At 38.1% G+C, this 18,118-nt stretch overlaps 3 protein-coding genes across 3 annotated transcripts in view; 1 reads left to right on the top strand and 2 right to left on the bottom strand.

Moving 5' to 3' along the window:
* The window catches only part of LOC137259509 (pneumococcal serine-rich repeat protein-like), a 56,173-nt gene extending 53,620 nt beyond the window's left edge, over positions 1-2,553 (top strand). The window contains exons 6-7 of the mRNA XM_067797147.1: positions 207-469; positions 1,622-2,553. Coding sequence (XP_067653248.1) covers positions 207-469; positions 1,622-1,933 — 575 coding nt within the window. The 3' untranslated portion in view covers positions 1,934-2,553. The remainder of the gene's footprint in view (positions 1-206; positions 470-1,621) is intronic.
* Positions 2,554-6,853: 4,300 nt separating this feature from the next.
* LOC137259853 (high mobility group nucleosome-binding domain-containing protein 5-like) lies at positions 6,854-8,114 on the bottom strand. Its single transcript, XM_067797481.1, has one exon. The coding sequence runs from the start codon at positions 7,682-7,684 to the stop codon at positions 7,148-7,150; it is 537 nt and encodes a 178-aa protein (XP_067653582.1). The 5' UTR covers positions 7,685-8,114; the 3' UTR covers positions 6,854-7,147.
* Positions 8,115-16,699: 8,585 nt separating this feature from the next.
* Positions 16,700-17,695, bottom strand: LOC137259508 (ankyrin repeat and death domain-containing protein 1A-like). Its single transcript, XM_067797146.1, has one exon. The coding sequence runs from the start codon at positions 17,693-17,695 to the stop codon at positions 16,700-16,702; it is 996 nt and encodes a 331-aa protein (XP_067653247.1).
* Between the last annotated feature and the right edge of the window lie 423 nt (positions 17,696-18,118).

Here is an 18,118-nt window from a genome sequence, read left to right as displayed (position 1 = left end):
AACCGCAACGGTGGTGCTGTTATGTTCTGAGGCGTTAGGCTAGCCTGGTGGTTAAAGCATTTGTTGGTCTGCTCGCAGACAGAGGTTCGACTCTCCACATGGGTACAATGTATTAAGTCCAATTCTAATGTCCCCGCAGTGATGTTGCAGGACTATTGCAAAAGTGGAGACACAATAATCTCCCTCACTATTCTGTTTTTTCTCAGGTTCAAGTTCAGGTCAAATGATCCAGTACGACAGGTTCGGTCGACCGAACAACGTCCACTCCCATTTCCAACAGAAGATCCACCAAACTCAGGACAGCCTCCTAGCGGCCACGATCAACAAGCTCCTCAGTCTCTACCACCAGGTTGTCGCTCTTGGGGGCTCCCGGGCGAATCAACTTCTCCAGTCTCCTCTTGCTGACGTCATCAGCAGGAACGTTCCGGTGTACTTCACGACTACTCCAGCACCGACCACTACCACAGTAGTAAGTGCGACTTCTAGGGGCTGTGAGTATCGCGAGGCTCTACTTCCGGTACAAAGCTGGCTTCCAGCTCTCTTTGAGCGCGGCAACTTGCGATATGCGAGATGGGGCCAAGTTTACTTCCGGTACCAGATTTTCGGACTAAGTGCACAACCATTCTTGGCATGTAAACTGTTGAAGCGGATGGCGTCATGTGCAGTCTAGTGAGTGAATGAGTGAGTGGGTGAGTGAGTGAGTGAGTGGGTGGGTGAGTGGGTGACTGGGTGGGTCGGTCGATCGGTCGGTCGGTCGGTCGGTCGGTCGGTCGGTCGATCAGTCACTCGTTCAGTCAGTCGGTCAGTCAGTCAACTGCACTTGACGCCATCCGCTTCAACAAGTGTACATGCCAAGAATGATCCACACTCAGTTATTGTTTACAGATCACCGTCACATAGCTGGAATATTGCTGATTGCTGCGTTAAAACAGCAAACAAACAAACATTATCGTGAGACTATCGTGAGTTTTATGCCGCACTCAGCAATAGTCCAGCTATATGACGATGGTCTGTGAATGATCGAGTCTGGACCAGACAATCCAGTGATCATCCAATTAGGACTTCATGCAACAATCTTCTGCATGTCCATATAGACCACACATGTCTGTTGTTCGCTAATTACACCTGATACATGTGCAAATAGCAAAGTACATACTGTAAAATCATTACTATTCGCGGGGGTTTAATGTTCGCGCTTTTCGCGCAAAAAATTATCCGCCAAAATAAAACCTCCGCGAATAATTATGATAAATTGTGAAAATAAAAACAAAGAGCTTTGAGTTTTAGTTTTGTATTGCTAGTAATTTGACTACAAGTACGCTTCATTCATGACTCAGTGAAACAAAAAGATACATAAAAACAAATTAAATAGTTGGTTCAACACATGTCATTTTCAGTGTGTCTGACTGACACTCAATGATAGTGTGGGCGATGTCGTAGCCTAGGGCTTAAAGCGTTCGCTGGGATATTGCTCCAAGCGGCAGAAAACCATACTCACTCACTCTCTCACCAATTAGCATTCTAAATATCTTCGAGATGGTGGTTTCGAAACATCTTTAACAGTGTACTATCGAAATATGTTCAAGATTGTGCTTTAACAAAATATGTTTCTATCTTTCAGGATCCCTTAATTCCCAACTGTCCTCCCACAAGGATCAACCTTTGGTGTCAGTCCTCTTCAGGGGACCCTAGCCCACCTGCAATTTACCCAGGGGAGAAATGGGAATTCCAAAATGCTACGGATCTGAAGCAATACTGCAGTCATTCCTGTATAGGCAACAGGTGCGAGTTCACACACTGCACGTGCTATTGTATAGACGACGCTACCAAGAGTGTACTGGAACCCGGAGAAGCCTTGGACACAACAGAGATCCTAGAGCACATTAACACGGTCCAGCCCACCACGAAGGCTGCAGGTACAACCGCAGCTTGATGACATCGACAGGAACCATAATTCAGACATGAACTACCATCCGATTCAAACATGAATCATTTTCGCAACAAGAACACGGTTAATGCGCTAATTTGGTATTACAGCCATAAGCATTAGCGTAATTCGTGTGATAGATCATTACGCTGTAGGCGTCGGTAGTTGCCCGAATATAAAATGTATATGAACATGTTTATGAAGGTTGAATGATAAGGGGTAACTGATTGAACATGTGTTCTGAAGACTCAAGATAAATGTGAATCATATTTTCAATGAATGAATTATGTGTAGATAGAATTTATTTAATACAAGGCTATTGATGACCCGTTACTGAAAATGCATTCAGAATGCAATGTCAGGTATGTAGTGGCTATACTCTCAGACAAATGCGATATATTATAAATCAAAATGTTAGAATCCCACAGGAAAAGGGTAAACAGCAGCATAATGTTTGAGTCTAAAGCGTCCGTCATATGTTGCGCCATTGGTATCAACCATATAAACACAGATATGAATTGCAAAAGTAATGTTTAGCAATGTATGTTGAAAATATGTACAATGTATATTGTGTTTTGAAATTAACATTACATTGAAATATGTAAAATAAAAATAGTATGTCTTTTCGTGTTTTTCACCTTTTTGATCATAAAGACATGTTTCTTTACTTGGCATATTTTTATTTTATTCTAACTATTTTTATAGGATATTTATATAGTGCTCAGATCCAAGCAACTAGTGATCTCTCAAGGCGCTGGTATTTTCATTGAATGTCAGTCTCAACAGCACATGATATTATCAGTCTCAACTCCCTTGGGAGCACATACGATTTTTAGATTTAGGTACACATAATAGGCCAAGACTGAGCAGCACGTGCGCAAGTGAAATACGAAAGAAGGTCTCGATATCAAAATATTGTTTTTTAAATGTTCCATCCCTCCACCTTCCTGTAACACACTCCGGGAACAGTGTTGACTGTATACATGTTCACTTTAAAAATGACTTGCAGATTCGTCTGTCCATCCGCCATTTTACTCAACCACCTTTCTGCGAATGGCCCGTAATTTTCATTTACTGGCGTTGATGTCTGTATTGTGTTGAGTGACTGAGTGGGCTTAGGTTTCCGTCAACATCCCAGTAATATCAGGCTGGGAAAACAGAAATGGGTTTCACACATTGTGAACGTAAAGAATCACAGTACCACGTAAAGAATAATTAAGACATTATGATCACAGTGATATATTTTTGGGAGTGCCTTGTGAACGAAGATTTCGATGAACGCCATACGTCAAACAACGTACGTGTTTGATCACTATAAGAACACTTAAGGTCTTATTAAAGTTTTCAAATCTTTATATGATGGACAAGTGGAGGCTATGTACATATTTGATTCACCCATGAAAAGATAGTGGTCAGATGTAATCAACCATTCTGACTTGCACACATGTTTCATGTCTGGTAAGTGGCCGTGGGGTAGCCTACATCTTAAAGTGGTTCATACGTCACACCGAAGACCCGGGTTCGATTCCCCACATGGATACAATCTGAGAAGCCCATTTCTGGTGTCCGCCCGCCGTGAAATTACTGGAATATTGCTACAAACGGGGTAAAAACAAACTCACTCACTCATTGGTAAACACTTGGCCTGCCGTAGCATGTGTTTGTGACGGGTATCGACGGCTTTGCAGGATAGATGCATCCTCCTAGAGCACACCTGGTATTATCTCTGTGAGACGACGCTGTAAACGCTTTCTCATGTAAAGCGCACAGTTGCCTCTGCTTTTCGTCAATATACACTATCCACCTAAAGTTTAGATTCACTAATGTAAATGTAGCCAGTTACTTCAGTCACAAACTCTAAACTAGATTTGGCAAAAAAATCCACAAAACTGAAAAAAAATCCACACTGCTTTACTGATATATTGTAAAACTAATTCGTAACGTTGAAGAGATCATTGTCATCCTTTCAAAATATAATGAAACTGGGTGAAAAATGGCGAATTCGTATCAAAACGTTACACAAAAAGCAGATGTTAACATGCACGACATTTGCACATGCTTTTCAGCAACTTGATGCATGGTCCTCGTGCAAATAATCTGCATAAGGTTTGTAGCTGGTCCCCCAAGTCAGTGGATACATCCATCTTCGATGTAACGATATATACATACTCAACATGTAGTGGGTGTTTTAAGTCAGTCTAAACTTTTGATGTTTTTTTTTTTATGGATATGTATATATTATATTATGGATATATTCTTCTTATGGATATGAACAATTTTCTGTCGCTTTTTCCTTAGATCGTATAAGTATTTTTCTTTTACATTTCTCTGTATGAAATCTATCTGTTAAAATATTTGTCAAATTCAGTCATAACCTCTTCAGGAAAGGTATATACATGCTTAATAGTGGGCAAGAACATCACATCTACCCGTGGTTAGGTCACAGACGTTGGTCGACGTTGCTGTGGTCTGACGCTGATGTAAGATGCAAAGTTAAAGTTGCGTTAGCGCTTTTAACGCCGAAGTCATATTTCCGCTAATAACATGCCGGCTTGCTGCCTTTACCAGTCCGGCACCACCAGTACAGCTTAAGTACATTGCCATTCTGAGTCCAACAAAGCTGACGCAACCTTCCACTAGACTAACGTTTTGAACTGACCAATCAGAACACTGCTTTATAAATTGCCAAAGTTAACTTTCGCACGTACCGTTTCAAGGTATACAGCAGTGAATAAACAATTTCTGAAAATAGTGTTGTTGTCAATATTCCAGGATGTCATTTTGAGGTAATATAAGCTAATATACTATCAAAAAAAGAAACGCATATACTCGAAATCTGTTGCGAAAATGAATGACTCGTCCTGCATTAAGTACTACGTGGAAGATAGAATGTCCTACGTAGGAGATACCAAGTCCTACGTAGGACATACTATCTTCCACGTATTACTTAATATATCCTTTTAAAGGTTCGGATTATGAAGTGTGGTTCTCCTACGTAGGACTTATTATCTCCTACGTAGGACTTATTATCTCCTACGTAGGACTTAGTATCTTTTACGTAGGACTTATTATCTCCTACGTAGGACTTAGTATCTCCTACGTAGGACTTAGTATCTCCTACGTAGGACTTAGTATCCACTACGTAGGACTTAGTATCTCCTACGTAGGACTTAGTATCTCCTACGTAGGACTTAGTATCCACTACGTAGGACTTATTATCTCCTACGTAGGACTTAGTATCTCCTACGTAGGACTTAGTATCTCCTACGTAGGACTTAGTATCCACTACGTAGGACTTAGTATCTCCTACGTAGGACTTAGTATCTCCTACGTAGGAGATATTAAGTCCTACGTGGGAGACAGTATCTCCTACATAGGAGATAATGAGACTAAAACAATTTCAAAGTGGCCCTAATACGCTTCCGTGCGTTTCAGTCGTTCTCCGATTGGTTCATTCAGTTCGGCCGTTTCGAATTTGATGGGACGGTCATAGGTCGGTCATAGGTTACATGGGACTTTTTCCCAGTGTTTGACAGTATGGCAGTATGGCAGTGTAACGAACGATACTGAACCTAATTAGACAGTTACGTTACCCATCAGAATGAAGGGACATTACTCACCAACTAACTATCTCAAACAACCGTTATGACAATGACTGGTTTCTTTAAACAATCAGATTTTCAACCAAAGCCAGGAGCTTTTCAACCTTTAGTCACAAGTCACCTTCCCGCTTTGTCAGTTCTTCAGGTAGGTATAGGACACCAATGGAGTGACAAATTAAACACTTATGGGGTAACCCTGTTTACAAAATAATATTTTTGCTCTGCGGCATGAAAAATACAGATCTTGGAGAAAGGCCAGTCTGACAATCTGGCGTTTGGGCAGCCTGGTGGCAAAACGCCCGTTTAAAGCGCCGTAAAATCTCACTCACTCTCTTAAATGATTCCATACATGTGCACCTGCGACACCTTCCATCTGTTACTCATTACCTCGGTAGTCACCATTTAGAGGCTGAATAATGACTGAAAATTAAAATGTAACTCCAGCCAATGAATCTCCAAAAATTATTGCCTTGGAAAGGAACACTAGATATCTCCATGAGGACCTGTATATGAGGTCAGTTGAGTAGCACAGTGGTTAAAGAGCTGGTCGCCACCCCGAAGGTCAAAGTTCGATTCCCCACATATGTGAAGTCCGTTTCTGTACTTCAGTCCACAAGTACGAGCAAAACCTGGGTTTAAAACCAACAAGTTTATTAGCTTATTGAACATGGCACAAATTGATAGACAATTAGAGCAATTAGTATATATGACAATCATGGTAAGGGAACTGCAAATTGAATATGAGTGAATACCATATATCAGATTTGTTATCAGTATATGTTTTCAGAGTAGGCACTTCAGCAGTATGCAAAATATATTACAATTCATATATCAGCGTTAAACAATAAAGTGAAACGGAAATGGCCTAATCTAATTCCAAACTTATTACAACCTTTAATTGACTTGCTAAAACAATACGTTAAACTGAAACGGACTTTTTGAATCAACCCCTGCACTTTAGTTACGCATATCTTGAAAACAAATTGCGAAACATATGATATTTTAGGGTTTACACTTTGTCAATGAAAATACAGCTTGTTGCATTTAACCACATTTAAAGGGCATTGTGCATTTAAAACAATAACAACAACAACAACAACAACAACAACAACAACAACAATACATCCGTAATTTAATTTGAAGTATTCTATTGATTCTAAAAAAAAGACTCAGGTTTATCCAGTTCACCTCTACGTCTCTGTCTGGTATGTTCCTAAATTTCCATCAAATCGGTCAATATTTTTTCTTTTGTCCAAATATTTTGCTTCTGATCACTGTATGTTTTCTGATTGTTCATCTCTCTCTGTCCATCTTGTTTCTCCTGACCGCTCTCTGTGTCATCAACCTCTCTCGGTTCATCTTGTTTCTTCTGACCACTCTCTGTGTCATCAGCCTCTCTCGGTTCATCTTGTTTCTTCTTACCACTCTCTGTGTCATCAACCTCTCTCGGTTCATCTTGTTTCTTCTTACCACTCTCTGTGTCATCAACCTCTCTCGGTTCATCTTGTTTCTTCTTACCACTCTCTGTGTCATCAACCTCTCTCGGTTCATCTTGTTTCTTCTTACCACTCTCTGTGTCATCAACCTCTCTCGGTTCATCTTGTTTCTTCTTACCACTCTATGTGTCATCAACCTCTCTCGGTTCATCTTGTTTCTTCTTACCACTCTCTGTGTCATCAACCTCTCTCGGTCCACTCTCTGTGTCATCAGCCTCTCTCGGTTCATCTTGTTTCTTCTTACCACTCTCTGTGTCATCAACCTCTCTCGGTTCATCTTGTTTCTTCTTACCACTCTCTGTGTCATCAGCCTCTCTCGGCTCATCTTGTTTCTTCTTACCACTCTCTGTGTCATCAACCTCTTTCGGTTCATCTCGTTTCTTCTTACCACTCTCTGTGTCATCAACCTCTTTCGGTTCATCTTGTTTCTTCTTACCACTCTCTGTGTCATCAACCTCTCTCGGTTCATCTTGTTTCTTCTTACCACTCTCTGTGTCATCAACCTCTCTCGGTTCATCTTGTTTCTTCTTACCACTCTCTGTGTCATCAACCTCTCTCGGTTCATCTTGTTTCTTCTTACCACTCTCTGTGTCATCTGTCTGCGTCACCAGTCTCTGTCTGTTAATCTTCTTTTTCTCACCACTGGCTGTGTCATCCATCTCTGTTAATCTTGTTTCTCCTTACCGTTCTCTGTGTCATCAATCTCTGTCTGTTCATCTTTTTTCTGACCACGGACTCGTATTCTATGATGATTTGGTTTTCCCTTACGTTTGACCCACTTACATATTACATGTCATTAATGCACAATATTCTCTGTTGTTACCAAATATAATACATCCTGTTACTGTTCCTGTTTATTATCCTTATAGTTTTGGGGTTTTTTTTATAAAAATTATAACCAATTTCAAACTTTTGTAATAGATATATTGCAAAACGTATTACCGATAAATATTGTGTAATGGTTGCAATTTCAGTTGTACAAGAAAAGTCTCTTTTTGTGAGAATGACTCATACGCATTTGCAAGACAAGTGAGATATCACGTTTCAGAGATCACATGATTAAAGCATTCAATATATACACAAAGGAAACATTATCCTATCATTCCAAATATAACACAAATAAAATGCTATCAGCTTTTGTAATGCATGATCAGCATCGATGATACTTCGTACCCGTGAGGTTTAGAATTGATCTTCAAAAACCCAAGTGTTGTTGTGAGAGGCGACTAACGGGATCGGGTGGTCAGTGTCGATGATACTTCGTACCCGTGAGGTTTAGAATTGATCTTCAAAAACCCAAGTGTTGTTGTGAGAGGCGACTAACGGGATCGGGTGGTCAGTGTCGATGACTTTGACACGTTGATACGACATCGGTTCCCATTTGCATTGGTGAGTGCTCACTGGTTTATAGACGGTTTAAAGAAACTCTACTCACTCATAATGCTCGTAATTATAGCGTTAGCATCTGCATCCAATATCGGAAACTTTATCTATCCAGCTACCAGAAAATACATGCAGATGACTAATTCATCTGTCATACATATTACTTCACACAAAGAGAAAATGGAAAAACAACTTTGATAGAGTAAGTAACTATTTACAAACATAAAATCACTTCATACATACTATGATAACGTTTCATCGCATATGCTGTTCGCATTTCAATATCAGAAACAAATCTCAATACTACAAACTAAATCATTACAATATCGCAAACTAAATTGAAATAAGCAACGTGTGTAATAATAACATAAGTAAATATTTACAAATAAAAAATCGCCACGCATAAACTACGCGTTTTCCCATTGTGTATATTGTTACCGTCCACCCAGTTAGTGTTAAATGAACAAGCTTTAACCACAATATGAACTGCTGGTATACCATCATTGATGGAACGTTCACTGTGTCATTGATGGAAAGGCAACACATATATTTCATCTGGCGACAGACTGCAGTTCATCGTTGGAATTTTCAGCAGAATAATAGTGAAGGAGTTTAGTTTTACGCCGCTTTTAGCAATATTCCAGCATCAGAAATGAGCTTCATACATTGTGACGAGCGAACGCCTTAACCACTAGGCTAACCCGCCGCCTCCAGCAAAATAACAGGTGTGGGGGTGGGGGATGGGGGTGGGGGATGGCTTCACTTCAGACTAAAGATATGTGACTTCATACATTCATATCACGGACTTTCAATTCTAGTCCTTAGTAAACATATTCTCCTGAACATTTACAAGGGCAATGACTACCACGTTGGTATAAGTACCATCTAACCTTTATAACCTTAAGTACGTACATATATGTAATAATGTAGTAGGTATAAATATCATCTTGACTGTATTGTCTTAAGTATTCATAAGGATAATGAGCATTAAGATGTCACATTAGGTAATAATATCATCCTACCTGTTTAACTTTAAGCATGTAGAATGAAGATAAATAGTAAGATGACACATAAGTACAAATATCATCCCAACTGTATAACATGAAGTATTGACATGGATAATGAATGTAGGTGGCTGTCACACACGTATAAATACCATCTCCCCTGTATAAAAATATTTATAAAGATAAAGTATTTATAAGTATTTATAAAGATAATGAGAAGTAAGATACCCATAAATGTCACCATAACTGTATAACCTTAAGCATATACAAGGCTAATGAATGTAGACAGCTGTCACATGGATATAAACACTATTTTCTGGGTAGGTATCCCTATACTATACAGTGCATACCACAATTTATATATCAGCCTTAAATGGTACACGAAATTGAAACACAAGTGGCCTAAGCTCATTACATACTTACTGCAAAGCTGGAATATCAGCAAAAACACGATTCGATCCAGTATGCGAAAGGTATTAGCATGTTCAAATGACCTAACATTCCATTCACCAAATTCCCTCGAAGTGATTTGTATAGAATTGTTAACTTTACTTAACTTAACAATACAAGTTTGAAGTGTATCCCATTTCTTTGTTGTTTCTGTTTTCACGCCGAGTCACTTATGGAAGAGATTTTGGGTTGTTTCAGTTTAGGAATCAACATGTAAATTTCGGGTTAACTTTGTTTCAGTTTAGGAATCAACATGTAAATTTCGGGTTAACTTTGTTTCAGTTTAGGAATCAACATGTAAATTTCGGGTTAACTTTGTTTCAGTTTAGGAATCAACAAGCTAATTTCAAGTTAGCCTATTATCATTACAGTTGGTTAACCCATAACTGACTTGTTGATTCCCAAACTAACACAATGACTTAACCCTTAATTCGCTTCTTCATTCCCATGCTAAATAGTAAGTTACCGTACCCGAACTTTATATTTCTATAAAGTATTAGGTGAGATCATGAGTCTATAACTGACATGCTTGCATTTGAAAAAAACAACAACAAATATATACATTTGCTAGACAACGGAGATATTATCGTGTTTCAAAGATCATAACGTGATTATAACATTCAATATATTTACAAAGGAAACATTATTCTATCATTCCAAATATAACACATAGAGGTCATTATGCTATCATTTCAAGTACAACATAAACGAAACAGTATTAGCTTTAGTTATATCACCAACACAGATTTTACCTCTTACCCGTGACGTTTAGAACTGATCTTCAAAAATCAATGCGTGGCGTAAGAGGTGACTATACCAGTATATCGTAATACGCTTTTCAAGCGACATGTACTGCAATATTTCTCCTGAGAACCGGTATATTGGGTAAAGAACATATACGCAGTTTTTGTGACCATCTTCATAGGATCAGTTAAAACATACACATATTTGTATTCACAACAGATGTTTTCCTTCGTTATTCAATGGCAAAACTGCATATTGTAATACTATGAACTGTATAAAAATGGAAAATAGTATCAATGAATTTGCAACCTAATTCTGAGATTGCTGTCATCAGAACTGTAACAAATATGTTTTGGAACTTATAATGTAAAAAATGGGATTTGGTGAGGTTCTCTGTATGTCTGTTGCCTGTCTGCTAGTGACAGTATGCAATGTATAAGTTCCATTACCGACCATTTGCTATTTGAAATTAACACCTATAGGGCTTATAAGCCACAAACAACCAGCCGACTAAGTGTATCGGCTAATGAACCAGTGGCCAATGACAGAGCGTCGTTACACATGAGTGTACATCCACCGGCCCTGACTGGGTTCGGTATCGAGGTTGCTTCGTTTCGAGGGAGGTAAACCCAAGTACAAAATATATACTTTCCTACCTGCATAACCTTAAGTACGTACATGGTTAATTCATGTATTTAGCTGATACAAAGGTATGAATATAATCATATCTGTATAACCTTAAGAAGGTACATGGACAATTTATGTATATAGCTGTCACAAAGGTATAAATATAATCCTACCTGTATAACCTTAAGAAGGTACATGGACAATTTATGTATATAGCTGTCACAAAGGTATAAATATAATCCTACCTGTAAAACCTTAAGAAGGTACATGGACAATTTATGTATATAGCTGTCACAAAGGTATAAATATAATCCTACCTGTATAACCTTAAGAAGGTACATGGACAATTTATGTATATAGCTGTCACAAAGGTATAAATATAATCCTACCTGTATAACCTTAAGAAGGTACATGGACAATTTATGTATATAGCTGTCACAAAGGTATAAATATAATCCTACCTGTATAACCTTAAGAAGGTACATGGACAATTTATGTATATAGCTGTCACAAAGGTATAAATATAATCCTACCTGTATAACCTTAAGAAGGTACATGGACAATTTATGTATATAGCTGTCACAAAGGTATAAATATAATCCTACCTGTATAACCTTAAGAAGGTACATGGACAATTTATGTATATAGCTGTCACAAAGGTATAAATATAATCCTACCTGTATAACCTTAAGAAGGTACATGGACAATTTATGTATATAGCTGTCACAAAGGTATAAATATAATCCTACCTGTATAACCTTAAGAAGGTACATGGACAATTTATGTATATAGCTGTCACAAAGGTATAAATATAATCCTACCTGTATAACCTTAAGAAGGTACATGGACAATTTATGTATATAGCTGTCACAAAGGTATAAATATAATCCTACCTGTATAACCTTAAGTAGGTACATGGACAATTTATGTATATAGCTGTCACAAAGGTATAAATATAATCCTACCTGTATAACCTTAAGAAGGTACATGGACAATTTATGTATATAGCTGTCACAAAGGTATAAATATAATCCTACCTGTATAACCTTAAGAAGGTACATGGACAATTTATGTATATAGCTGTCACAAAGGTATAAATATAATCCTACCTGTATAACCTTAAGAAGGTACATGGACAATTTATGTATATAGCTGTCACAAAGGTATAAATATAATCCTACCTGTATAACCTTAAGAAGGTACATGGACAATTTATGTATATAGCTGTCACAAAGGTATAAATATAATCCTACCTGTATAACCTTAAGAAGGTACATGGACAATTTATGTATATAGCTGTCACAAAGGTATAAATATAATCCTACCTGTATAACCTTAAGAAGGTACATGGACAATTTATGTATATAGCTGTCACAAAGGTATAAATATAATCCTACCTGTATAACCTTAAGAAGGTACATGGACAATTTATGTATATAGCTGTCACAAAGGTATAAATATAATCCTACCTGTATAACCTTAAGAAGGTACATGGACAATTTACGTATATAGCTGTCACAAAGGTATAAATATAATCCTACCTGTATAACCTTAAGAAGGTACATGGACAATTTAGGTATATAGCTGTCACAAAGGTATAAATATAATCCTACCTGTATAACCTTAAGAAGGTACATGGACAATTTATGTATATAGCTGTCACAAAGGTATAAATATAATCCTACCTGTATAACCTTAAGAAGGTACATGGACAATTTACGTATATAGCTGTCACAAAGGTATAAATATAATCCTACCTGTATAACCTTAAGAAGGTACATGGACAATTTAGGTATATAGCTGTCACAAAGGTATAAATATAATCCTACCTGTATAACCTTAAGAAGGTACATGGACAATTTATGTATATAGCTGTCACAAAGGTATAAATATAATCCTATCTGTATAACCACAATAGGTACAAGGCTAAAGCATATAGACAGTTGTCACATGGGTGTAAATATCAAGCTATCTGCATAACCTTAAGTATTTACATGGATATTGAACGTAGAGAATTGTCACACTGGCATAGGTATAATCATATCTGTATAATCTCAAGTGTTTACATGTACATGGTTTATGATAAGAAAGCTGTCACTTAGGTACATTTTTCATCCTACCTGTATAACCTTAAGTAGGTACATGGACAATTCTTGTATATAGCTGTCACAAAGACATAAATATAATCCTCTCTGTATAACCTTAAGTAGGTACATGGACAATTCTTGTATATAGCTGTCACAAAGGTATAAATATAATCCTATCTGTATAACCTTAAGTAGGTACATAGACAATTCGTGTATATAGTTGTCACAAATTAAAGGTATGAAGGTATGAAGGCATAGATATAATCATATCTAGATAATCTCAAGTATTTACACGTACATGGTTTATGATAAGAAAGCTGTCACTTAGGTACAAATATCATCCCGCAGGTATAACCTTAAGTAGGTACATGGATAATGAATGAAGTTGGCTGTCACATAGATTTTACTATTATCATACCTGCATAATCTCAACTATTGACATGGATAGTAAGCTGTCTCCCAGCTGTCATCCTCCCTATAGGGCTAATGAGTGTTGATACGCAGGTGTAAATGTCATCCTCTGTACATAATCTTAAGTAGATGGATGATGAAAATAGGTATCTGTCATATGGACAGAAACACCATCCAACATGTATAATAATAACAATTTGCAGGTGCGAAGTTATCTGTCATTCAGTGTTTAAAAGTCAAGGTTTTCAACAATCTAAAAATAACAAATATGTAATATTATACTGTGTGTATTATTTCATAACGTTAAGACAATGCTACATGATTTTCTTTAAAGACTAGAAATGTGTTGCATTTTCTGCCGCACGGTCAAAATTAGAGAGAACTGAATCATAATCTTAGTCCGCATGGTCAGTCCGGTCAAACAGACCACCGGACAGGCTACTTTTGAAATTAGGCAGTCCGAGATGAAAATAGACCGTTCCGGGCGGTCGGGCTGGCGGGTTTATTATACGCTGACTTTCACGCATCACATATTTCAAATTAACTTCTAGTGTGCCAAAAATAAAACGATCATTCGCTCAGGAGACTAGGAAGACAGACACGCAGACAGATTTATTCAGTATACAGCCTTTGGCCCAAACTGCCAAAGTTTAGGGCTACAAAATATCCCTGCATATTCCAATATGTATTCACATACATTCCACAGCATTATATAGCACGCATGTATGATATAAACATATTATATAATACTTTTCCCTATATGTTGTGCTTTATATAAAAGACTGCAGTTTTATGCAAAGTACCAGAATTATGAGAAAAATAATAGAAATAAAGTTCTGTTCAGAGGTAGACTTGATATATGAACCAGTTAAGTGTAATTACGGGATAATAACTTTACGATTGAAAGATATTCATGATATTCATTTCCCATAAAATACTTTCCTTTGATAAAAAGTGGGCAGATATTCATGATATTCATTTTCAATAAAATACTTTTCTTTGATAAACAGAGGGCAGTGTCTTTCTTGATATGGTGTAGCTTGGTGTCTTCCAGTGTTTTTATTCTAAAGTTACTGCAACTGAAGCGTTATAAAATCACCTTTAAGCGCTATGGAAGTGAAGAGTTCAGATATACTAGTTTCCATTATAGAAGGTTCAAGGTGCTATATAGCAATAAATAGGTATCCCAGTGTTAGGGGTCAGTCATGTTCTTCACAGATGAAGGCAGGTTCTTCACAGATGAAGGCAGGTTTAATCTGCCCTCTAATGATAATCGTCGCAGGGTTTTCTGTCGTCGAGGTGAACGTGTCACAGATGTAACTGTTGCTACCCACAACTGAGTTGGTGGTGCTTCAGTAATGGTTTGGGCCGAGATTTCATTAACTGGACGCACTGACCTCTACATCATCAATGGTAATTCAACGGTAAGTGATATCGAAATGAGATTTTCATCGCAGTACCATCCCTCCAGGCTATGCATGGGTGTTACAGCAGTGTTCCCATTTCACAGGATGATTATGCAAGGCCACACCGGGCAAGAATAGTCAATGCTCATCTGCAACAGCAAAGTGTTGACCACATGGACTGGCCAGCATGTTCTCAATGGGACGAGTTGGGTAGCAGAGTTTACAGGCGACATCATCAGCCGGGGACTGTCCACGAGCTTCAACGACTCTTCATCTATGAATGGCATCAGATTCCACAAGCCTTTTTTCATGAACTTGATACGAAGCGTCAGGTCACAGTGTAAAATTGTCTTTGACCAAAGGGATGGCTACACAAGATACTGATTATCTTACGACTCTATGATTTTCTTTTCAGATTTGTAAGGGTACCTCTCTGTAAAATCGTAAATCGTTCATTTAATGCGAGGGATGCTGCTATAAAAATATTTGCTCTACATTAAAGATGTAATTTAAGTTGAAATTGTTTGTTACCAATACAACATGTCTGTTAGTAGCTCTTAAGACAACTTGCAACTGACCTTTCAATATTGGAAGTGAGTACAGTATTCAACAGTCAGTAGAGATTTATATTGTTCATATGATCATGAATTCATTTTAAGTTATTAAAATTAACACTCCAGGTTTGTTGTAGATTGTTAATTAGTCTCTGCTTGAATATTGGTAAGTGTTTTCGCTCAGGGATATTTTGTAGCCCTATACTTTCTGCTCACGGGGCTTAGTATTCACTGCACGTATAAAACTTGGTCGCGCGCACACACACAAAGACGCACAAACACCTAAGATAAGGACCAAACCCACTAACAATCACTCACTCACGCACGCGCACGTGCAGATGCACAATCACTCGTGCTAGTATTCATTGCCATACGGCATTTTTGCAAATGAGATATGATTTCATATACATTTATGTAAATACAACCAGTTCACAAAGACATAATTCTAAATGGGATAAGAACAAAAAAATTAAAAAATAGCATGTGCTATAATCAAAAGATATGCTACTTCAACATGTGACACACTTGTGAACTAACTATTTGAAGTACAAACCATATATACTTACTATTCATCTAATAGTATCTATAATGACATGAATTGAACAGTAAACACCCTGTACAACAACACCATCAGTTGATATCATGTCATGTTCATATCCTACAATCATTGTAGAAACTACATCTACACGCTGAAATCAAACGTTGTTAGCATAACCTTAATCTTCGATCAAATAACATCAATGGAGTCACTTAGCTCATTTGATCTGAAGACACATGCTGTCATAGTCACAGGAAATACAGCAATTATGCTCTTGGGCGTAGGTATTCCTGCATGAACAATATGTGTACTTTATCATATACAATGTAGGCACATTTCTGTGCTAATACGTCAAGAGTAACGTTGTGTGCAGGTTAGCAACTCAGATTAACGTCTTTTCACGTCACTTTTCTTCATGCACTTGATATAGATGCCACATGTCACATATCTTGTGTTGATTTTGGCATGGACTATGGTTTTAACAGTCCCATTGCTGTGATGGGAAGCTTCTTCAAAAGTAGCAATCCTGGGTCCCTTTCAGTCAGCATGGGATACAAGTCAAAATGTCGACTGAAGAGAGCATACTCCCAAGCCTGCAGACCTCTCATATCTAGCAGTGTCGTGTTACCGTTAGCGCTTAGCAGTATCTCCACTATATCTTTTCTACCTTTCCTGGCTGAAATATGCAATGGCGTTAGCCCGTCTTTAGTCCTGAGGTTGACGTCAGCCCCAGCCTGGATGAGTATCTCCGCGATAGTAGAATTCCCGATGGCACATGCAATATGGAGAGGTGTTGCTCCCTTCATATTTTCATTGTTCACATCTGCACCACGTTGGACGCAGAGTGTAACCAGCGCTGGATGGCCCAAATATGTACTTAGACTGAGGGGAGACTCATTGGTAACTGTCCTTGCATTAGCGTTAGCCCCTCGATCTAATAGCTCACAAGCCACATCCGTACTGCCTGAAAGAACTGAGTAATGAAGTGGAGTGTTCTCCTTTTGACAAGTGGAGTTGATATCCATGTCCAGTGCTAAGAGGAACATAAACAGCTTTCTATCGGGCAGTGTCGCTGCGTAGTGGAGAACAGTCACACCCTTTGCAGTTTTATGCCGAACATCACAATGCATTTGTAGAAGGGATATTGCTGTCTCTTCATTTTTCCTAATGCATGCAACATGAAGGGGTGTCAGTCCTTCTACAGATGTTGCATCGGGGTTCGCACCTTCAGCATATAGTGTCTTTAGTATATCCAGATGGCCGCTCTGCTCTGCAAAGTGGCAAGATGTCCAGAGCCTGTTGTCAGCAATATGGACATCTCCGCCGTGTGCTATCAAGTGTTTGACAATTTCTATATTGCCCGTATCAAAAGCTGTATGAAGTGGTGTTTTGCCATCATTCAGTCTCGCATTTGTATTCGCTCCACTAGAAACGATGACGTTGACTACACTTTCATGGTTACCCATAGCAGACACATACACTGAATTTGAACCAATGTTGTTCCTTGCACTGACGCTCAACCCAGCTTTTTTAAGCGCTTCCACTGTTTGTGCGTGTCTGCAAGAAGAATGACTGTATCTCCTGTCCTGGTTGACATGTTCAGATCCGCTCCATGCCTCATAAGTGTAATTACATTTTGCTTCAGACCATAACTAGCAGCAGTGTCAAAATTGACAGAACATTCAAATGTGTCATTAAAGGTCACATGCAACGTAAAACACAACTTTGCAGATTCTGATACCTTTCGGTATGCACTTACCGAAGCAAATCATCAAAAATGTCAATTCAACCTAAAAACTTGAAAGAAAACCGCGATGAAAAAGAGCCCGTGAAATCGGAGTTCAAACAATTCACTAGTTGTCACACTAATTGTCACACAGGTATAAATA

This window comes from Haliotis asinina, chromosome 13, assembly GCF_037392515.1.
Source record: "Haliotis asinina isolate JCU_RB_2024 chromosome 13, JCU_Hal_asi_v2, whole genome shotgun sequence".
NCBI classification, from domain to species: Eukaryota; Metazoa; Mollusca; class Gastropoda; order Lepetellida; family Haliotidae; genus Haliotis; species Haliotis asinina.
Note: the sequence above shows the minus strand (reverse complement) of the source record. Positions and strands in the feature narration are given on the sequence as shown.